The 24,341-nt window shown below is 39.4% G+C and overlaps 1 protein-coding gene across 1 annotated transcript in view; it reads left to right on the top strand.

Annotated features, from left to right (window-relative positions):
• The window catches only part of igsf11 (immunoglobulin superfamily member 11), a 52,559-nt gene that overhangs the window by 6,088 nt on the left and 22,130 nt on the right, over nucleotides 1-24,341 (top strand). The window contains exon 2 of the mRNA XM_049726639.2: nucleotides 7,875-7,904. Coding sequence (XP_049582596.1) covers nucleotides 7,875-7,904 — 30 coding nt within the window. The remainder of the gene's footprint in view (nucleotides 1-7,874; nucleotides 7,905-24,341) is intronic.

Here is a 24,341-nt window from a genome sequence, read left to right as displayed (position 1 = left end):
CCCATTTATATTCATGCAATCATCAGGGACTAGATGTTCAATGACAACAGGCTTTATGTTTCTAAACAGCGGAACATATGTTGTGTACGTGTAATTCAAAATTCCATTCCCCAGATTACTGCAGCTCTGCATTGCTAATTTAAAATGGATTGTTCATTGATCTACACAAATGACCAAATGACCTCGTGGCGCTTGATGAACCCGATCGTGTGGGGACATAATGCAGAGCCTCTGACCTCCATAATATACGTATATATATATATATATATATATATATATATATATATATGATATAATGTATACAGATAGAGTAAGCTACAGGAGCCTCAACCAGTCATATTAGGCAATAGCAGGCATGAAATCTGTCATCTCGGCTGTACAACATCCGCATTATGTCCAATTGATTCTATTTGTAAACGGAGCAGGCCATTGTCTGGAGAATTTACAGCCGGCGAGTTGTATTCGTGATGGCGTCTTTATTATTGGACTCTTGTAGAAATGTTCAATACACACACAATACAAGGGTCGTTTACAAACATTCACAAGCTTTGTGTGTTAAATCAAAATGATATGCTTGCCGTTCTCCCTTTTTGCACAGCACAAATACAGATTAGAGCAAAAGGCAACTTGTTTGAAAGATTTACAAGATCATATTTGCAAATTTATGGGCTAAAGAGAGAAGCATTTTTTGCCATTAAATTAGCATCCTGACATTAAAATTGAAACTACATTGTGCTTCACACATTATTTAAGCTTTGCAATACAGTCTGACAAATTGTTATCCAAGTTTGAGTATTTGTAATACAAATGTATCTGGAATCCACTTTCAATTCAATAGAGCATGAGAATGAGCCTGGAAAAAAAGCGGCTCTGGAAACTGCAATGATCTTAAAGCAGATTATTGGACGGGAGCACGGCATTTGATGCTCCGCACAGCTTTTCTGTATTTTCCCTAAGGTGCTTGTGGTATCTGGGGATATATCAACGTTGCTACGAAATGCTCTTCTGCCCGCAAACTTCCTTTTGATTGTTGTGAGCATGCACTCTGTGATTGAAGGGCAGGCTGAGGTGCATACTGCACGTGGCAATCATATAAATGTGATTGTAGGAGCGATTTGAAATCCAATCAGCTGCTGGGGGTTGGGACATTGTTTGTACAGTATGAACAAATCTGCAATTGGATTTAAGGATGCTTTTTTTTCAGATATATGGCCGGTCGCACTTGCATTGTAACGTTCAGGATAATGTTTTAATAATTTTGAGTATATTTACCATTTAACTCACACACAAGCAAATCCATCCACATTCAAGCAAAGTCAAACAATCCATTTAGCTAGCATCTATTCAATTGGGGTAATTACCCAGAGACTATTAAATTGTTACCGTCTGCACACCACCACAACGGTAATTACGGCCAAGCGTGCGAAATTCCATTTGGCTATCTTTTCCATTGTTACGTGATGACACAAAGCATAGTGTGTAGAATATTGATGGACAGAAAGTGAAAGAAAAAGGAGTGAAGAGTGGTGAGGGTTCTCCAAAGGGCCTGTGAAACTCTAATAAATATATCTCTGTATAATCAATGACACAATATCAGACGATCCATCTTTTCTGGCCTGTCAACTGTTGACATTTTCCTTTTATTAAAGCTGTAAGACCAAACAGTAGTTTTTTTTTTTTAATGATGACATGCAATGATCAATGATGCTATTGTACTCGGGACAGGGCTGCTATATTAATGTAGAGCATTTTAGAGCAATTTCTTTGTGTTTAGAAGATGATTTGGGGATGGAATGTGGCTCTGGAATGGCTAGAGTAGAATACGCTCCTTCTGCTTTGCCCATGATTGGAAAGCAGAATTGTTGTGGGGATTCATTTGCATTTAAACCCCCCACACACATTTTCTTTTTTTTTTTTTTTAAATGAAGGGAAAATTAATTCACCTGACTATATGTTGGAGGCTTCTGGCATTGCTTAACTTCCTCCTATATTCAACCATTTAACTCGTCAATCTTCCACTCGCTTTTTAAAAGGCAGCCGAGTAGTTGATTTACCGTGTTCTCATATAATCTCACCTTCCAACCCCACCGGCTTCATTATTTTCCCCAAATTGCATAAATATAAATCAAAAATAATGGTTCTTTGCACTTCATTTGCACTTGCCGCCTTCCCAGCGGCGACTCAGGTGGATATGATTATTAATAGAAACTCCCGTTTATGACGTCAGTTAAAATTCACACGTGTCTTCAATCTCAAAAGGCATTTTGTTAGTCAGACAAATTATCCTCAGCGGTTATTCAGTCAGTCATGTAAAGGCGAAAGCATCTTCTCCTTTTGACTTTCGCTTTTATTCTTTCTCCAGCTGTGTTTTTACCCTGTTGCTAACCTGCCCGCTTCTGCTCTCCAATGTGACTCTCAAACACTCATTCATTCTCTCCAATTTCATTCCGTGACTAATGCATTGCCTTGTGTTTCATTTTCTCTCTCTCTTATTGAAAAAAGGCCTCCATTCTCTGCCTGAAAGCTTTGTGGGGTCCTAAATGCTAAATGGCAGTCTGTCTCTGCCAGGCGCCCGCTTAGTGCCGGTCTCCTTGGTGATGAGACACATCAGGCGGTTCTGTACCAGACAGTGAGCAGTCTGTGGTTGTGAGTGTGCACGTTTCAATTACTGTACGACTTTTATACACATTTATATACTTTAGGGAGGACAAGGTGCTACGTTGGCTGGCCATGTATTCACTGGCATTCATTTGCATTTGAATACATTATGTTTCCTGTCAGCAGGTCCCTGCCAAACAAGCAGGCCTTGTTCTCTCTGCCAGGGGCAGCAACGGACGGACAGGGCTCAACGTGGTATTGCTCTACATTGGCACAATTCAACCCCGAGTTAAACTCTGCAGACTCTTGGCTTCTTAAGAATTCCGTCCATCTGTACTGGCATTTTAATAAGAATCGGATTCTCAGGAAATGGACATGAGTGACTTGTTGCATAGCAGATTACAACATCATTAGGAATACAAATGTGGCAGTTCATAAGCGACGAAAATATTGACGTATTTATAAGAAAAAGAAAAACAAATGCAATGGTACCTTTTAAAGTCAAATCATCACTCATACCTGTCAATTGCTGAGAAATTGTTTTTAATTAATCCCTATATACTAAAAATATCTTGGATTATTTATGGGGAGCTATGGGTGGTCTTTCCACTCTCTCCACTTAATCTCAAATAGGACTTTGCTAAAAACATCGTATTTGATCTTGTAGTTAATGCATTATTTACTTGGGCTTTTAAATTATGGCCGTAAACGCATTTACTTCTTCATCATCTAAGTAGATTTTTCATGATGATAAGTGCAGTATGTGAGGACATTAACTGAGATTTACTGTATATGAGAGTTGTGGTTACAAGAGCATTTTATCGAAATGTACATCTGCCGTGCGTTAAAATGGGAAAAAAAAATCTGACTTTTCTGTTTTGTTCATGCAGACTGACTGTAAAATGACCTCATGATACAAGCACATGCTTAACCACCAGGCAATGTTATGCTTCTGATTGTGCCAAACAGATTTGAGTCCCTTCACACTTTTTCCAATTAAAGCCTTTTTGTGTTTTTTCCAAACCCCCTTGCTGCAGATTGCGTCTTTGTGTATGCATTATTTTGTCTTTTTGGACATTGGGGCCAAGAGTCTTTGGCTAACACAAGTGGATAATTGACCCCAGGAGACATTTCTCTTGGTTATTATAATGAATCCCTAGCTTTCGTAATTATTTGCCTTTTGACGTTCATTCGTGTTGTGCAATCGCTCATTAATGTTAGTAAGACATTTGAACACATAATTGCCTCTTTTGAACAAATACGGCTCTTATTAAAACATTAAGCAGCTGATGGCCACCAAGAGCCTTGCAGATAAAATATGAAACACACCAACTAGCTTTATGAAGTTTTTTTTTTTTTGAGGTTAGAAAAAACATCCAAATGAGCTCATTGGAACCATGACAATGTGATTTACAAAAGTAAACTTTGACTGATCACACGTACAATATTTGTTTGAGTGCATCCGTATACTACCCTTCAGGTGCAAATTAATATTATATAAGCAATATTAAAAGGTCTGATCATCAAAGATTAATAGTCTTTGTGCTGTAATGTAGGCTAGGACCCATGAGAATTGTGAGCTGGAATGGAAAACAAAGAAATCATTTTTCATAAATAAATTAATAAAAAGATCATGTAAATGAATATACATAAATAAAAATATATAATAAATAAAAAAATAAATATAAATGAATATACATAAATAAATAAAAAATAAAAAAATAAAAAATGCAATGGCCTCACTCCTGCAGCCTGCCTTGCAAAGACTTGTAGTTCCAACGACAGAAAGTATGGAAAATGGAATATTAACAATGTGGGGCAGTTGTTTGTGTTTTTGGTTTGGAAATTCTCGAGGACACTGAGTGTGTTGTGCGTCTTTGTTTGGATGTTACATCCACCTGAGCGGACACACAGTCTCACTCAGAGGCATTCACACCTAAACAATCACACAAAGTTCTAATGAAGCCTCTGCGAAACAAACAACTTGATTAAGACTCAAGAGAGCTTGAGAATCAGGTGTGACTACCGTGGGTCATGAAACCATGTGTGAAGGCATGCCAGCAATGTGCTTAAAACATGGCAGCGCAATTTATTTTTTAAAGAAACACTTCACCTCCTGAGGGAGCGTATTCTTTTGGCATATTCCATCTCAAACTTTGCAGCTCACTACCCAGTGATTGTCCTTTTGCTGAAAAGTGTAGCTTTGCCTCAGGGAAGAACATGTCTGTTCTCCTTGAAGCCGCATTTCTTCTACGTCCACTGAGTCTTTTTGTCTTTTGAAGCAAAACAAAACACAGGCACCCTGTGAGCTATGAGGCAGAATGAAACTGAACCAAACTAGCATATACTAGTTTGAAGTGCACTATGAAAATGCTGGGTAGTCAACGAAGGATAATGTTGTCTAAGCCCATTATAGCAGGACAGGTAATAGAACCGATCAACCCATTGCGATCAGAGGAAAGCAATGAAAGAGAAGTGGATGCTGTCTGCTTATTTCCAAGGGAAATCAAGTGCAGGTTTCAGCGTGATTACTCCACCAAACGTTACATTTACACTGTAGGTCCAAGTGGTCATTTTAAAAAAATTAATAATAGTAGAGTTTATTCGTTTATTTCAAACATGTGAAAAAAAATATTACTGTACACAAATGAAAAGACAAAAAAATAAAAAATAAAATAAAATTATATATATATATATAAACTAAAAGAGTAGCAAGCAAGATATAACCAAAAACGAAACCATAAATCATATTCACATGCCTGTAAAGGAGTGGGAAAAAGTATAACTTAGATATAATAATAATAATAATAATATATATAGTTTTAATTTAGTTGTACATTTTAATAATATTGTTGGTGTGAATAGAATATTTTGTTGAATTTATTTAGCCGTCTGCTGTTCTCATATATAATATCTAAAATATTTGTAGTCCTTTTTGAAATAAAATGTGTTTCCATTTATATTTGTATGTAGTGACAGGGTGTGTAACGTTTTGGGGGGATGGGAAGAGGTGGGGTGATACAAGAGTAGGTGTGTGTGTATGTTTTTTTTTTTTTTTTGCTGTCTTTATCACCATGGAAACTGACATGAGGGAATGTCAGGAGCTTGGCAGTTGAAACCAATTTGAATGGCGTTAATGGGTCCGAATTGTCTGTAAATTGCTTCCTATGCTCAGTTATACCCAAATCACGTAATGGGTTTTTCACACAACCACTCTGTTTTATAGAAACCAAAGATATGAATGGCAGTGGAAAGTAAATTGCATGTTTCGAAAAACACAAATGTTCATTTCTGTTTTTTTTTCTTTACAGGAACATGCATTATTTGAAAAGCCATGCGGGTATTCCCGTGTGACGACAAATGTACAGTAATGAGACCGCACTGCAGTTATTAATTTCACTCTTGCTTCCACTAATTTGCGCTGTTAATTTATGTTTGGCTGTTTTTTTTTTTTAGCTTTAACAGCTGTGAAGATCACCATATAAACTCGACGCAATTCTTTTAAATGTGGTGCATGCCCTGTTTTTCTTCCATTCTCCTCCCATGAGCCCTTTGCTCCAGCTGCCAGATGACGGACCTTTTTTAGATTGAGGTCAGCGTGGGCCCCGATGCTTAACCAATGGAGAAATGATTGCTGTTCTCCAACTCGAGAACAGTGAGGTCGCTTGTCGCAGGTAGCGTGAGGAGTTGACTAGCGATAGCGACATGAGCAGTCAGGATCAGCCAGGCAAAACATCTGCCTCACACCTCGGCCCCTTCAGCACTCAGCCAGAAAATACGGAGGATGATTACTTTAGTCTGAGTGACTTGTAATTTGTGAAGGGGATTCATTGAATTGCCATTTAAAACACTGTTTGTTTGAGTAACTCAATGAGGCATCACTTATGTGTAATAATGTCTAGTTAGTTAAATGAGGGCAACACGGTGATGAGTGATTTGCATATGTGCATCACAGTTTTGCAAAGTCTTGGTGGCAGCCTTCCTATGTGGCAATTTCATTTTTCTTCTATGTTTGTTTTGAATCAATTGTTATTGGTGTGTCATCTTAAGTGAGGTGTTCAACGTGATTGTTGGGAACTGCCAGTGAGTAGAAGAGGGGAACAGAGTAGCCATTTTTAACGACAGCTGCATTAATGATGATATCGGCAACATGAAATCAATTGGAGTCCATCCAGCTACTGTCCAATTTCATTAAGGCAGAGAGTGGGAGAGAAAGAAAGGGATATTTTATTATGAGTCATGAAGGACTCGCCGAGGGTGACAGCGTCTGGTAACCTTTGGGTGTTTTTCGATAAAACCTGCAGTCAGGAGTCCTCAGAAATGAGATTTTCAGTTGAAATAGTACGATTGCTGGAAAGGCATTCATGCACAATAATTACTCTGCTGATTGCCAGTGAAGGATTGGATTAACTGTCCTCTGTCAGGACACAAAAGTAGTCAATAGCGTGTATGAACACACAACTGTTTCCATCACTTCCGAGGACATTACATTGACTTTCTCATGGAAAGTCATTAAAATAGGCGTATGATACAGTACTTAATAATAATCCGGCAAAGTCAACCTGGTGGAAAGGTGTCCAATAAATAAATGCTAAATTGAAATGCTACTTCCCAATGATGACTTCCATCTTATTTATTTTTTTTCTTTCGGCAAGTATTACAACTTCTTTTCACATTTTGTTTTACACGACTTGACTTTTCATGATGAACTCCTTATCTTATTTATATTTTATCTACTTACATTCTGACTACCAGAAACAGTCTGATTCTCTAAACATTCCCGCCAACAACATAAACCGCAGCAGTCAGCCTTGAATAATGAACAATTACAACAAAACAACAAAAAAAAAGGTTGTGAGTGACACGGCTCAATAAGCAATTACAGAAGAGCAACGGTAAAGGTTGTTGATGGGATCCAAGCTTGTGTGAGTTCTCCAGGACTGCCGTTCATGTTGCTGATGGTTCTGTAATTGACCCCCCCCCTGCTATGTTCATTTATATGCACATGTAGTATTCACTCACTCCACCCTGTGTTGCATACTGAGAGGTTGTTCTAATTTTCCATTCCTTCCATACTTAAGGTCATCAAAATACGAATACAGCACTTCACACGAAACCCATATTAATCACATAAATATTGATAAATCTCGCACCCTTTGAATCAGAGCCTTTTAATCTGTGCAGAATTTTGCATAGGATCTCGCGACTGTGAACTTTACGCTTGTATAGTAAATCGGAACATGTCAATAATGCTGTTTTATTTTCTTGTTTTACAGGTTCAAGATTTGACGCACTCACTGGAAAAGGTAAAAAAAACAAAACACACAGATTTAGTGATTACGACTATGTTGCATTCTTTCGTTTTCTGCTTTTGCATTTTCTTCGTTATGGTAATAGTGACCCTGCAGCGCATTTTATAACAGATTGAAGCTTACCGGTTTTACGTCTACGGCCTTCTCTCAGTAGGGCCCAGAGTACTTTAGTCCGTAATAATCCCCACCATCTGCTGTCTCTTTTTACTACATTTAGTACGTGCTCTACAACGCTTTCGCTATATCGTTTACCGTTTTATTTTCTCTCAGTTTCTCTTTTGGGATGCATACTTGTGTCATTGTAGAGAATAGCGTTCAACTTTTTACAACTCCTCCACTTTATACTACTCAATCTCAATCTGACAGCTCTCTTGTCCTTCTCTTCTACTCCGCTCCATCATTTTGTCTTTATAAGGCCCCCTTGTTGCTTTGCTTCTAGCATTCTGGGTGTCACCGCACACATCACTTTTTATCTTTCGGTTTATACGGATCTGCACACAAACATTCTCCACAGCTTGTCAAATCCTAATCTTTGTTTCTATCATTGACTATATCTGCTGGGAAAATCTTTTCGAATTCATTAGTCAGCGTATAGGCCGCACAATATCCAAGGAAAAGTACTGCTTCACAAATGTTCTTCTCGTATCTTGTGGATTATTAATACCCCTCCCAAAAGGAAGTATAGCTAGCACAACTTTTTAATACGAGACTTTTTTTGAAAGTCTGATTAATTGTCATAACCCACCCCCTTAAAAAAAAAAAAAAAAAGTAACATCAAATAAATGAGATGCTAACGTGTAATTAAAAAGTATTCCTCTCAACAACAACAACAACAACATTTAGCTTGACTTTGGCAAATGTTGTCCGCTAAATAGAGTCTGTTGCTTCCTGGTCCATAAAATGGAAGTTCCACTGTGCGTGAAAGACATAACACCCGCCGTGCTACTACAGTTTATGATGCTGACCAAAATACCGCCAGCAAAGACATCATCTCCTTGACGTCAGCCATGTTCCGCACACAGCTGGATTAACAATGAACCAATGGATTAGTGAGTGTGAAAAGAAGTCCGACAGAACGCAGTGACGCCTGTGTTTACTGGCTATTTAATAAAAGCAGGGACACTTCACACATACCCATAATACCCAGAGATTGTCATATTTTGGATGACATGAAAACGGCATCACTAATTCCTGTGCCCAATTTCTTCCCATGATTGCCAGCTGTTCCATTTATGCTAAAATGGCAGTTCTCTCTCGGCCGGTCTCAACTGCTCTCAATCTCTGTTAATTTTGTCATTTGCCTCAGAGTCTCAGATTTGTTGCGATGTCATCACTTCACAGTTCCTTCATTCTGCAGCGGGTTTCCGAGATTAAGAGTATTTGCGAGTAATGACGTGCTCTCTGTCAGTGATGTGATATAAGGCAGAGTCTATGTTGATAATTGAAATGCTGAATAGACAGCTCAGGCTAATCAGCTTAGAAATGTAGTCCGCAGTCAATGGATAATAAAGAGGATCTTGTCGCAAAAGACTCTATTAACACCCCTGTAATGAGAGTTCGTGTACTATGATCAGAGGACAATAGATGGGTGGAGAAATTAGAGGGAGACAGAGCAGCGGAGGCTGAGATGACACCATAATACTGAATTGTTCCTTTTTTTCCCCCCCACGAGAACAGTATAAATAGTTAAACCAAAAATAGAACCATATTAAGAAAAATATGGTGTTGAGATTTAAATTAATAATCTGAATAGAATTATTAATAATCATATACATCCATTATAATTAATACATTGAGATTTAAATTAATAATCTGAACAGAATTATTAATAATTATAGTATATAGTATATATATAATAATTAATACATTGAGATTTAAATAAATAATCTGAATAGAATTTTTAATGATTATATATATCTATAATAACTAATACATATATACGTATATATATTTAATAATCTGAATAGCACATTTGTGCAAGTAATAAATTAATGATAAATGATACTGTATGATAGTCTAGGCAAGACTACTTAACCAATGAGTGACCAGCAACTGGTTTTCTAGTTGGATCCGCTTCTAGAAATGTTGTTTGTTTGAAAGTTTGCAGTGTTCCGTAGAGTTTCCCAATTGAAAGAGTCAAAACTAAATGAAATAACTTAAGGCATTGGTATGGTTGAAGAAGAATCCGCTTACTAAAAACTTGCACGACTTGCCTATTTGTTGACCCGCCTTCCTCAGTGAAACAATTATTCATTCAAAAGGAAAATGGAGGACGGTGGTTTGGATCAGTGAACAGATGGAGTTGAATTTGTAATGAGCTGGAAGAGGTGAGGGTGGCAACTTGGACATGTTTCTGTGATTGACAAGGGGGGAGAGAGGTGAGAAGGAGCTGCTGTCCTAAGATGTTGCTCTGGGGAGATTTGTTTTGAAATGTGTAACATGGCAGCTGTCCTAATACTTTTGTCCAAATAGCTTGGAATTGTCGGTTTAAACCAATACGCACAGCTTGCAGCCTCATTGATCACAGAGATATTTGTTTTAGAACTGGCCTCGTTGTTGGTCTCATGAAATATTCAGAAAACATCACACATCTTCCTGTTGGATGAAGTGCACGATCATCTGTGGTTCTTCTTGTCATGTAGTTTGAGTTCTTATCAGTCCAATCACTCCTGTTTTGATTTTCTTGCTGGTTAAGAAGATCCTTTTCATCGGCAGATACCTCTGAAAAATATTCAATTTTATGCCGAGCATCGCCACCCGAGCCTTCAATATCTTTGTGAATAATTGACATTTGAGGTGAGGTTCTTTTTGATGTTCCATGCATCTGCTTGCGTGTCACATAAACTCCTTTGCTCACCCAAGAAGAACTCATTACTCAGTGTGGCAGCTATCTTGTTTCTAATTTTTTTTTTTTTTGGGTGAAGGCCACTGGATATATTTTATTTACACCTCTGTGAATTATTCAGAGAAAGTGTTTCGAGATGGAGCGAGCTAGCTTGCTAACTGCGAATGGTTGAGTTATTCTAATGATTCCGCTCAGCCCCTATATATGCATTAGTGCACGGCTGCAGTCTCGGCTTTTGGTATAGCGAGATTGAAGATCCGCTTGGAACTCTTCCTGGGACTTGTAAAGGAGTTGAAGATTTTTTTTTGAACCACTGCTGATTCAGCTCTCCCAGGTTGTACAGAGTATTATGAAAGCGTGTGATCATGCCCAACTGCTCAAAGATGTATTGTAGCAGAAGGCTTTTGTATTCCCCCTTTGTCTCCTTTGCTTTTTCACAGTATAATCCCTCCTCGCCTTTCTCTCATCCTACCCACTCGCTGTCTCATTCGGTCCATCAGTATCTTGATCTGCTTCATCTCTGTTTTTGAGCTGACCACAGGAACTTTATCAAAAAGCAGCTCAGCAGGAAGTCTCAACCTTTTCCCACTCAAGGTTTTCCCGTTTGAATGAAAAAGATCAACTGGTCTTTGGATGTGAAGATGTTCAAAACAATGTCCCCCTTTAGAAGTGTGTGCCTCGAGGCACAGAAGGCGAATGTTGTTGAGAAGGAATTACATTTTTTTTTTTTTTTTTTTGGAAAGTCAAAATCCGCCATGAGAGTGTTGGCACTCATGACACCGATGTTATTTTTTTGAGATGTGGGAACCGAAACTATTCCACCTGGATTTTGGCCAGCTGAACTGGGCCTCAAAGAAAAAGTAGTTACTCAGGCTTCCTCATGCACACACACTATTCTCCTCTCACCATGCCTCCAAGATTCCCTCCTTACTCCCTCTGATCTTCTGAACATCAATCCCTCATCCCTCAGAGCAAAAACGAGGGGAAAGGAGACGACAAAAATGAAATGACAGATTACCTGCTATATATAGAGTGGGTCTTATGCCGCTTCCCTTATTCATCTTCTCCCATTGCCCCCCAAGACATTGGATACACCTTTTGGTTTGCAACTGGTGATGCAAGGAGAGCCACTCGCTCTCATCGCAAAATTCAACCACTCGTCTTCTGAACTGGACAGACCAAGTAGAAATAAAACTACTGATCGTCTTTTGGTATGAAATATAGACTATCTATCAGGAGATGATTGGTTCATTGAACCACTACAAAGCGACGGATGACCAAAATTCAGTGTAATATTTGCTTTTTCCACTTTATTGGGTCTACAGAGAGGACTAAAAATAGTTATTCGCATCAAACAAAGTGGAATACAGACTTACACATGAATAAAGTCTCCATCCATCCATCCATTTTCTGAACCGCTTAGTCCCCACGGGGGTCGCGGGCGTGCTGGAGCCTATCCCAGCCATTATCGGGCAGTAGGCGGGGGACACCCTGAACTGGTTGCCAGCCAATCGCAGGGCACACAGAGACAGACAACCAATCTCACTCACACTCACACCTAGGGACAATTTGGAGTCTTCAATCGGCCTACTAAGCATGTTTTTGGAATGTGGGAGGAAACCGGAGTGCCCGGAGAAAACCCACGCGGGCCCGGGGAGAACATGCAAACTCCACACAGGGAGGGCCGGAGGTGGAATCGAACCCGCACCCTCCTAACTGTGAGGCGGACGTGCTACCCAGTGCGCCACCGAGCCGCCCTGAATAAAGTCTCATGTTTTCCAATTTCATTTTTTCCCCGCTTTTCTATTCCTTCCATGAGTGCCTGCATATATTTTTCATTTTTCACTGCAATGCAAAAAATTGTGTGGGCAAGGGTGGGGAGAGACAAATTGAAGTCACAAAGCCATTCCTTTCATGCTGAGAGGAGAAGGAGAGTTCGGTTAGCAGAGTTGACATTTCACTTAATTTGATTCATTACTGCACGAGGATGCTATATTGTTGCCACATGCAGGAACTGGGCCAGATGTAGATGCTGATGGTGATGCATGAAAGTCAAGATGGACTCTGATGGTCCTCACCACTCTATTTGTAAACTAATTGGGGAAATATTTTTTGTGGAGATTCCAACCAAATATGAGCAATTTGAGCTTATGACAGGTGAACAAGACATATAATGTATAAAATACAAGAAGATAATTCATTATAATTCCGAAGTGGTGAAATTCAATGATGACTCAGAAGAAAATGATATTTAAAAAAAAATATTTTATTACTATTATAATGAAAATCTGATGTGCTAGAAAAAAAGCTAGCGCAGATTTGGAATCAGTGCAAGAAATAGCTCGGAAAGTTTTTATCTTAATTTGTTTAATTTGTTCACAGTCAATACGATCACTGAATCATGGAAGAAAAGACCAAGATTATGTAGCCGTTATATTCCTGACATATGAGCATGCTCAAGGGACAATCTGTTAGTGCGCCTTGCTGTTGAATTGCTCAGACGGCATGCATCCACCACGGGCATCTGTTCAATGACTCAACAGTTTTGCCCACTATGCGTTGGCAAGTTGCTGACTGCTCAAGTTCAAACTCATGAGTCCTGTCACATTTTGTTGCTTTGCTTGTTGTTGTCAAAATAAAGTGACTTAAATGTTACTAACACCCGTCAATAAGTGTGTGTAGTATGTTCATGCCTTTATTACATTTATCTCCAAAGTTTGTCATCCAAAGTTGACCAACTGATCTTCTGTATCATCCACATTACCTATTCTATCTAATATTATTCTCAAATTTGTTTTTATTGATACTGACGACGTCACCTGATATCAGCATTGTTCTTCACAAATAGTCGGACCAATATAATAAGAATAAAATTATGATGACTGATTAATGGGTAAATGATATTGACAAAAACATGCATTGAAATAAACAATCTTGTGCAACATGGCAGGTAAAGGTCCATAAATAAATAAATAATGCACTTGAATGTTGTCTCAACCAATTCAGAAAAATATCAGTAGTTCATGTGCAATAAAAAAAAATAATCCAATACAAATCAAATAGGGACAAGCACAATAAGATCACGAGGAGAGAAAACAGCCAGGAGCCTTTGCGTAGATCTAAAAGGAACCAAGCACGACTATCTTCGATCGTCCACAAGCGATTGTAAACCGAGTCCTCCTCCAACCGCATCTCCCAACCACCCTGGTTTCCTTTGCTATTAATCATCATCTCGCCACAAGCGCAAGGTGACACTCCACTACCAACACGCTGTAGGTAGGAAATGAGAGAAAGGGGGGGGGGGGGGTCGATGGAGGTGGAAGAGTGAAGGGCAGTAGGTTGTGAACAGGCAGGCAGCTGGGAAGTGACTCTGTGAAGGTATCCATCTCCAGGACTGTCACAGTGGGTGGCAAATCCTAAAGGTGAAGCAATGAGGCTTGCGTGAAACCTCGACAGGTTCCCCACTTTACGAACTAGTAGAGCTTGTCCTGGAGTCGCCGTAGTTGCTAGGCTGCAAATGCTAAAAGAACTGCTCTGACACTTTAAAACACATCTTTGTCCTCAGGGGATGCCAAGTGGGATCCTTGAGTTAGTTCAGTGTGGATTTTTCCTTCCAATACCCAAAGCTTGAGACGAAGGCAATTACTTGCATGCGCACACCACTGTCTCTCTCACACACACACACACACAACCTCCCCCTTGTTATATGTTGAGATTTAAATGTGGCATTATCAAGTGTAGCAAGAGTGTCCGTGTACAACAGCACCTACAGTACTCACCACTGTATGTGTATGTCCGGTATAATGAGCACACTGGTTACGCTGGAGGCCAGCGAGGTTTAATTGTGAGCCCCTCGAGTATGAAGCGTCTGTGCAGTACCATAAAGTAGGTCTCCTCTTTTACTGTATGTTGTCTGGGAAAACACAATAAAACATATTTTATTTGCAATGGTGACTGCAACATTGTGACCCTGTGAGATTCTCCCCTGGGAGACGTAATGAATATAATAATACCGTGTTTTCCGGACTATAAGGCGCACTGGACTATAAGGCGCACCTTCAATGAATGGCCCATTTTAAAACTTTGTCCTTATATAAGGCAGACTATAAGGCACACCATTAATGCATCATGTCAGATTTTTAATCCAAATCAAATCATTCTCCATTTTATCTTTTTCATTTCAACTTCAGATGCAACAAATTACTTTATAATCACAAAATAATGATCCATAGGCTTTTTGATTCATGATTCACAGTCTTGAGCGGGCCACTTGTGATTGATTTCATGACACAATGCTTCGGGCCAGTTTAAATTTAGGAATTGGGTCCATATATAAGGCGCACCGGACTATAAAGCGCACTGTCGGCTTTTGAGAAAATTTTAGTTTTTTAGGTGCGCCTTACAGTCCGGAAAATACGGTACCAATGGGTTAAAATTAGGGAGCAGAAGATGAATGTAATGGGCTTGTGGATTTCACATTTGATGGTATAGACTGAGTTTTTTTTTTTTTTTCAAAAACGATGGTCTGCTCAAGTTTAATGGCCCGTGTGTATTGGAATAGAGGAGCCACTGTCTTGCTTGCATCACGTCTCCAACGATACCGCTCACTTTGTGACTTGTGCAATCGTCATAAAGAAAGGTTCAACAGCAGTGTAGTCATTTTATTTTCTAGTTGATGAAAGAGAAGCAGTGGAGGGCCAAGCCGGTCATCTATCAGGCCCCGTCCGTGTGTTACGATGCCGCCCTCGTTCAGCATTATGGGAAAAGCGCAGCAGGGGGGAGGAACGAAAAGCAATGCGTGCCTTTTTATACACCAGTAATGTCAAGTGGATGCTGTGTGATGAAGGCTATTATGTTTGACAAATATTTAAATGTGAGCTAGCTGCACTGAATTCAATTCCTGGACTTGAGTTTATATGCATAGCTTTGTGGCAAAGACCGACGGGGGTCACAGTTTCATTCCATTACACCTTATAATAAAATAGCTGGTACGTTTATTATACACCATATAACAACACAGGTTATTCTGATTGATGTCTGTATTATTAAATAAACTTGAATTTTAAGGCTGTGAGAAAGGCTGGATTTAGGAGGGAGTGAAACTATTTCCACTAGATATTATTTTTTATTTTTTTTTAAAGAGGAAAATGTTTTTTAAAGAAGGCGACCCACTGCTCTCGCCTTTGCCCTCGGGTGTTCCTCTGCCACTTTCCAACACAGACGGCGTGTGAGCAGCCATTTTGCCATGTCAACCACAGATGTCCTACGCCATGCTAGATTAATGCTATTTTTTGGAAGTCGAAGAATGCAACAATCTGCTCAGTTCTTGTCATCACAATCAACTGTAGCTTTTAAGTTTGTAGTTTGGTGCTATTGCTTTGGGCTCTTGTGTTTTTTTCCACTTGGGTCTGTGTGTTGTGCAAGATGCGAATAACAAGTGGATGTGTGATAACAAGAGGGCAAGCGTGGCTGATGGTGAGATAAATGGGTTGATAGATGTAAGAGGGGAGAGGGCTTTTGTTTTGTATCAGTGGCTGCTCAGTTTCAGCTGGTTTCTATCTCCTAGACCTCATGTAGCCTCCTCACTATGAAAATTGAATACAGTAACTTCAATAATATGCAGAAAAGGTTGAAGCTGACAAGAGGCTGATTTTTGTTACAGCGTTGGCATTTCATTGCATGTTTTTTTGGTCACAGGCCATTCGTAGAGAACTGTGCAGAAGTGTATGGGGCACACACACACACACCTACATTGTGCACGATCACATAGGCTTCCTTGCTTCAGGCAATTTTTTCTGCTTGGCTTGCTCTTGTCGGCGAAATGCTTTAGGTTGGCTTTGTGATAATTATTATTTGCTGTCCCAACCTGTGCTGTTTATGGCTCAGGATAGTCATTTATACAGAATACATTAAAATGAAATTATTGCACCCTGTGTCCTTTCCCAACAATCTACAGCAGACTGGAAGTAATAAATTTAATAACTTTCAAATGCACATTAACCACGAGCACTCAGTCTTTACTCACCTTTTAGCACATTGCATTAGAGTGCGTAATTATTTGTGAAACACCTCAAGATGCGGATTCTATTTCCAGACAGCAGCTGCGGCATTTGAGTGGTTATTTTCAGACTTTTACGCACCAGGGCGGGTAATACAAACCAAATGAGTTTACATGTGAGGGAGATTTGCGTCAACGAAGAAGAGAAGGTGCGAAAGACTTCTTTGACCTCGGTGAAAGTGACGAGGCGATCGAGTTGCCGGTGCGGCTAAGTGAAGGGGCTATTCCAAGAAACGGTTTACGGTTTCATCTTTGTCATGTTTAAATGCCAAGCTACTAAGTCTTGCTCTGTGTGTCTTTCAAAGACTCGGTTCTAAATCTGACCCTTCGCCCCCCGACGTCTTCACATACCTCGGATTCAAGTGTCTCAAAACGCTCACGTTGGCTTCCGTCTTACGAAAGATGAGGTGGATGGCGGATACCTGAATAAATAAGATTCTTTTAGGACATAGGTGTTAAACTGAAGGCCTGGGGGCCAGATACGGCCCGCCACATCATTTTATGTGGCCTGCAAGGACAAATTGTGCATGGACTTCATGTGTCAATACTAAAATTACAAATTGCCTTGACTTTGAAAAATAGAGAAATTCCTAGCAATTTTTATTACCATTCATCTTTTTAAAAGGAAAGAATATGACTAAAATGCGGCCTGCGACAAAAATGAGTTTGACGCTTGTGACTTAATTGACAAAATTAGGCACACACATATTTTTATGAGCTCAACTCTATCAGAAAATGTCCATTATCTGATACCTCCCAACAATATTTTAAGTCTTCAACATTTGAATTAAAACACAAACACTGTGATTTGTTCACATCCTTAAGGCTCAACCCAGGATGCACACTGTAGATAATCAAATCAAATAAAAGTTCACAATGTTTTCACTAATTAACTAGATATCTTTAATGAAGACCCTTTAATATGCATAACATCCCCCCGCCAAAGAACACGCTCCTCATGAGTGTGCTGCAGAAACCAACGAAGCAAAAATAATTAGTCTTTTCCAGTGATCAGCAAGCTCCTTAATCAGCTGAGAGTGAACTGTGCGAATACATAAACGGCTTTCTTACTAGTCCAACAGCCAGACAAGACGCGTAATACATGACATGTTAATAACCTGAAGGAATTTATGAGTCTGCACTTGGAATCATACGCACTATAATTCATAACCTTATTCCAGTGTTATCATGCCAAAGCTTGAGCGTAATTGAACACAATCAGTCAAAGAGGACTGCAATAAATCAGTGCGAGTCGGGTTAACATGCAGTCAAGATCACTCCGTGAAGATGGCTTTCAGGTACAGGATGTGCGATGATTAAGTGTAAATTGATACCTATTGTAAAAAAAAAAAAAAAAAAAAAAAATTGTGTGCCACGCCCTTTCTCCCTCCCTTTTTTCTTCCCAGTGTGACTTTTCACAAGACAATTAATAATGAAGTCAATGGTGCCATTTTTCTTCATTCAATGTTTTTTTTTTTTTGTATAGTAAGTATATGATATTATGTCTGCATTCTGTGTCTGTGTTTTTTTTTTTTTTTTTTTTAAATACAATCCTTCCTGTGTATTTAACTCGGCAAGGTAGCAGACATTATGTGCATCACGTCACTGGCAATTAAGCCCCGTTTTACTGAAGCTCCTTTAAGTGTGATTTTTCACAGACTCTAGTGTGAAATCTCCAGGATTGGATGGAAATCACGTCAGCTTTATTTTCAGAAACTGCATCAATCATGTTTTCTCTTTTAAACCATATTGCAGTCACGCCCCTAATAAATGACAGATTATTTTAGTGTGTGGCTCTGAGTGATAAGACACACAATTGGGACTTTTTTTTTTTTTTACTGCCACAAATGTATACATTTTGGTAAATAAAAAAATAAAAAACAGCTACCTGTTTTTCTGTCTGTCAATCAGCAGATGATGAAAAGAGCACCTGCTCCAGTGTCATCAGTGTATAAATTACATGGAAGCTATGCTATGTCCTTCCCTCAAGAGTTTATACTTAGAATGTCAAAGTGTTTATCTCTAGGCAGACCTTTAATAGCTCCTTACTTAGCATGTGTTCGCCTCGGTCTTTGCGGTTCTTGTGGGGAGTTTTGGAAGGGGATGTATCAATTAAACCTCCACGTTGGGTTGAAAACGATCCTGGGCTTAAGGCTGAATCACAGCCTCTCAAGAGATACATGTGGCAATGTGAGGAATGTAGAAAAAAAAAATAAAGTGAAACTTTTAGATTGTTATATAACCAGTATTTAAAAATAAAATAAAATCATGCTTTATGAAAATGATAACTTTAGTTTGACACTATCAGAAAATGATTTACCAACTTTTCAGAAGGGAATCATTTCAAACAGCATTGTTCTCAATGAGGGTTCTCTTTGATTAACTGTGTCAAATTTGTTTTCAAAATAAACTTATTGTCATCCCAAACACAATTAACAAAAGACATTTTGAAGTCCCAACAAAATCATTACAACCAAGAAAATGACAAATTCGGCCAACTTAGTTGAAAAATAAAAGTTTTTACTTCTCTTTAAACTCTTCAAAAGTGAGCATGATTAAAATAGTGAATTGCCAACACCACCTCCACTTCTCCTTTTTATCTTTCCTGTACACTCTGCTTTGTACGAACGAGAGAAGAAAAAAAAAAATCCTGCTCACCCCCAAGCAGAATATCACAGAACTGGCTAATGCTAATTGGTATTCTAAACTTGCACATGCACTCCTGAGGCAAGTCCTTCTCTATTAAACAATAGAGGATAACCAACAAAACTTCTTTTCTTGCCGATCCAAGCAAAATTCTCTGATCGCTATTGTCGAGGGTGAGGAGTTCCTTAAGCTCAAGCTTTGGCGGTTTCTGCTTTTGCTCCCACCACCGGAACGATGTTAGAGATGTTATTCTCTCCATTAAATAAACATTTTATTTTGTCTTTATTGTTGTTTTATTAATTTATGTAAACAATAACAGTTAAAAAGCAGTGTTAACATTTTAAAATGTTATTCTAATGGCGGCACGACATCTAATCATTATTTAATATACAAATTATATAATCAGTCAGGGATTAGGCTAGGCTCTGATTCTCTTTATATCTTAATTCTTTGTTTTACAAAGACATTTTTACAATATTATGCCTCCAACTTTATGGAGAAAGCTCAGAGAGGGTCCTTTTCTTTCCCGAGCGCGTACTGCACGGTCCATAAAGGCATGGTCCAATGATTTTAGTGGTGAAGAAACTGAAAGGCCTGACCTTAACCTCGTTATACCTTTGAGGTGAACAAGAACAGTCCAAGATTCTCTCAGCCCCAATCCAAAATCAGTATTTTTCTCTCACTGTACGTAATATGCTGCACACTTAGTGGTGTCCTTATTATGATGCCTGGCATTTGATTTACGACATCTTCGGTCGAGCTAGCTGCGTGAACCTGCCCAACAGTAAAGTGCAGCCATAAAAAGAATCCTTGTAGCTCTTTATCAACACATAAAACACTGCGAGAGCTTTATAATCCCTGTGATAGCCGTCCTTATGCTCCCATGATCTCTTGCTGCTTTTTTCTCCTTCTCCATCCTTAATGGCTTCATTGTTTGCCTCATTTCCTTAGCAAGGTCTAAAACTAACCATCTTTCTAGGACTATCCCCAAGACAAGACACGATGTAGGTACGAGTTTCAACCAAGGTCACCCATTCATTACTCGCCTATGACAGTTCTGTGGTACACATGTGGGTCAGAGCTCTTACAGCTATTTTTTTCCCTCTCCCTGACCTTCTTCTAAAGGGCTTCAGGAGAGGTGCAGTCATTGTGGAGGTAGTAGAAAGTCACCATTTCTTCCGAGATGTCTCAATGAAATTTCCGTGTAAATTTAGCTACATTAAGTGCTTGAAAGAATGATCTGTCATTGATTCCACAGCGGCCATTAAATTGATCCACCAGTAGTGCGGCACGCCGCTTGATTTCCTCTGTGTCACCGCTACCTTTCACAATTTGAAAGGGCCACGCATGAAAACAGATTGGTCTTCGTTCTTTATTCGCTATGTCCACAGCAAAGTAATGATGACTTCATTAGGCGCAGTCCCCACATGGGAAAAAAAAAAAAACGAGTGTATAGAGACGCAGGGGTGCACATTTCTACCATTTACAACACTTGCACATCTTAATGATCTCATATTGTACCAAAGATTCCCATTGGGACAGACTACAAGAGAATGGAACATTTCACAAGAGATCTCTTAATTCTTCCTCCTATTGAGACAATGAATGGCGATAATGATTGCCCTCACATTCTTCCCCGGGTTTAATCTTATTGTCTCACAAAGCAGGCATATACTATACAATGGAAAGCAGAGACAGTCATGTCATTTCAAGCCCGAGTATTTCTCCACTAATGAACTCCTATTGTGTTCTCTTTTGAATTACGTTAGCGGTTTTAACAAATGGAGCACCCCCCTGCTATCGTTCATCCCTTAATGATCAACTCATATTAGCATACATTTATGGAGATATTTGCCTCAATGCTTTGAATCCCAGATTTTTTATCAAATTAAGTGATTTGGGAACCATCAGGAAAAAAGAGATACGATTGAACATCCTATTAAAAATGTGGTTAAAAGTTATACATGGTATTTTAGATCCATGAGGTGTTTTTTTTTCTCCTCTTGGTGTGAGAGTGTGATCCATTTGAGAGATTGGAAGGTCTTCATATATGGTTAAACACATGAACACATGAATCATTCATAATGTGAGCCTCTCACTACGATGGGTGCCTCATCTCACACACCTCGCTCAATCTCTGTCACCAGTTCCGTTTTCACATCTGTATGCACACAAGATTGGAGCACGAACTCCTTTTTTTCTCCACTGCATGTATTTCCATAGTCATATCAAAATGTTCCACTAGAGAATAAAACATGACTGAAAATAATATGTGGGGAAGAATATCTGTGGATAAAATTCTTTCCACGTCAGCCAGTCAGTCCTGTAGAATATTTGATTAGTTTTATTATTATTTGCATTATGTATGGTTTGTTTTTGAAAAGGCATGTAGGCTGCTCTTCGGAGATTTGTAAACAAGCATGTCTGTGAGACATAAATAAAAACCCAATGCCATCTCTCACTGAAATGGAGTCTGTTAGAGGTATTTAAGAAAATCCTCGGGAGTAAAAGTGCTGAAAGCTGCCATGCAAGATGGACCATTTTTGTCTCACATACAGCACAAGTTGAAGAAAACTGTTATTGCAAAAAGCATGTTGATGTTTGCTCAAAGATATTCTTAACTTGCCATGTCGGCGAGAACCTTAACTCATCGTCGCTTTGACATATATTTTCAACGACACTGAAATAAAATGTAATCAAATCAATAAAGTGAATTTGTGGATATTAACACCACGATGATTTACTGTGAAATAACCTTTCCTCATTTTATGGATGACTACTTTGGATTTGAGGATCAATTTTTTTAAACGAACCCTTTTTATGCTGTCAAAAAAAAAAGTCTGACTATTATTATTGTAAAACTGAAAAATAAAGACTTCTGAAATTGAATGATAATAATCTTTAACTGGCCTATTTTTGTGTCGAGCGCGAGGCTAGCACAAAGCAATGTCTAACGCTGTGCTTGGGTCGTATTCATTTTAGTATTTTGCTAGACTGCATAGGTAAAATGGGTCGTTTGCCCCTTTGAGCTCCATTGTGGTCTTTTCTCGCCCAATCATTGCCGCGTCCCTCATTTACATCAAAATCAGCATAGTTGGAACATTGTGCTTGACATTTCAGAATCAGAAACAGACTTTCTGGGGTCCGTGCATGACATTGGCAGTTGAACTGCAAGATCCCCCCCCTTGCGGATGATGTCATTGGCCGTGTATTCGACATAGCCTTGCATTTCTGATTAAGTGGGACCCAGCGTGAAAGTTTTCTTTCCGTGCCAATGAGATGAAACGTACAATATCAAGTGAACATATACAGGACTTACCACTGTAACTCATGTCTGTACATTTCAATTTATGTCTTTTCAATAATTCAAAAGCATGGAACAGTCAACTTTGCTCATGTTAAGCATTTGTATGACATATTTTAAATTATGTACAATGTTGTACTCGCAAAAGGTTCACAGAGAACTGAATTATTGTATAGTGCAACTTTGGAAGTAACTAAGCATGTGCTTGTTTGGACATTATGGATCGTGAGAAGTTTGTTCTGTCCAAATTGGAATGCCCACTGAACTTTAAATTACACACCTCCTTAGCTACACAATGCGTGCGGATTAGAGCTCGTACGCATATGTGTGCCATTACGCTGTAATCTAAATCTGTGTGTGAAATGCTGGCCCGTGTTTGTGTGTGCATATTCTCCCACATGGCCCAGGTGGCATGAGCAGGCATCGCTTCCAGCTTCCAGCGTGGACACACACAAGCAAACTCCGGTGGTTGACTGCACGTTTCTACCGATGATTAGATTACGTAAGAAAACACTGCACGGCTCTAATAGTTGGTAAACCCAGATTACGCAGGATTATCATCCCTTTTGCTCCGCCTCTGTTGTGCCCATGTGTGTTTGTTTGTGTGGGTGTCGGTGAGAATGCATGATAGAGGATGAAATGGAAAGAGGTTACGGAAAGGAGTGACGCCAGTATCTGTGTGTGTATATGCGTGTGTGTTGTGTGGGTGGGGTGGGTGGGTACTTGAATGATGCCACAAACACCAGAGCCAGATGGGACAGAACCGCTAAGAAGCTTAGAGTCACAGTAATCATGCAGGCTAAGTTGCCATCAATGGTGTGTGGGAATATTTGTGTGCGTGCTGCGTGCATCTAAATGTGCTTTTGTGCATAGTTTCTCCTACATTAGAACTGCGCACGCAAAAAAAACGCACATCTCAGAGCCGAGTGGTGAAAATATGCCGTCAACATTGTCATGCAATCAGGCGAGCGGGTCAGAAAAGGTGGTGGCTTTTCAACCACTCAAACAATGGTGAGGTAAATGGCACAGTGTGTGTCACACTACATGGATTGCAACTTCACCACCCGTTTCAAATTTTTGTATGCCACGAGTGGGGGGGAAAAAATGATGCCCAGCATATTACCATTATAAGAAGTAATGGGAGAGCTTTCAAATTTATGTATTGGGCATGAAACACACTTCAAAGCGTTTCTTTTGTGCACGTGTGTGTGGTTGTGTGTGTGTGTGAGTGAGTGGGAGAGGCTTACAAACTCGAGAAAAAAAAAAAAAAGGAAAGACCAAACTGTAAAACCCATGAGACTCTTGCATGAATGCATTTACCTACATGAATATTCAATAATTGTGCTACAGCACAAAGGGAGGTAATCACTGATTTATTTATCAGTGTTTTTGACATGCTACGCAATTATACCGCCACAGGCTAACTCCCCCCCACGCCCCCCTTTGCCACCCCCCCTCCCTGCCCTTTAGCTGTATTGTATTGAAAGAGATGCCACTGGTTGACTCTCACGCCCTAATATTGATGTGGAAGAATCAATGGCGATGATTGTTCTGGTGGAAGGATATATCGGAAATCAA

The sequence above is a fragment of the Syngnathus scovelli genome, chromosome 7, assembly GCF_024217435.2.
Source record: "Syngnathus scovelli strain Florida chromosome 7, RoL_Ssco_1.2, whole genome shotgun sequence".
Taxonomy (NCBI): domain Eukaryota; kingdom Metazoa; phylum Chordata; class Actinopteri; order Syngnathiformes; family Syngnathidae; genus Syngnathus; species Syngnathus scovelli.
This window is presented reverse-complemented; position numbering and strand designations above follow the sequence as displayed.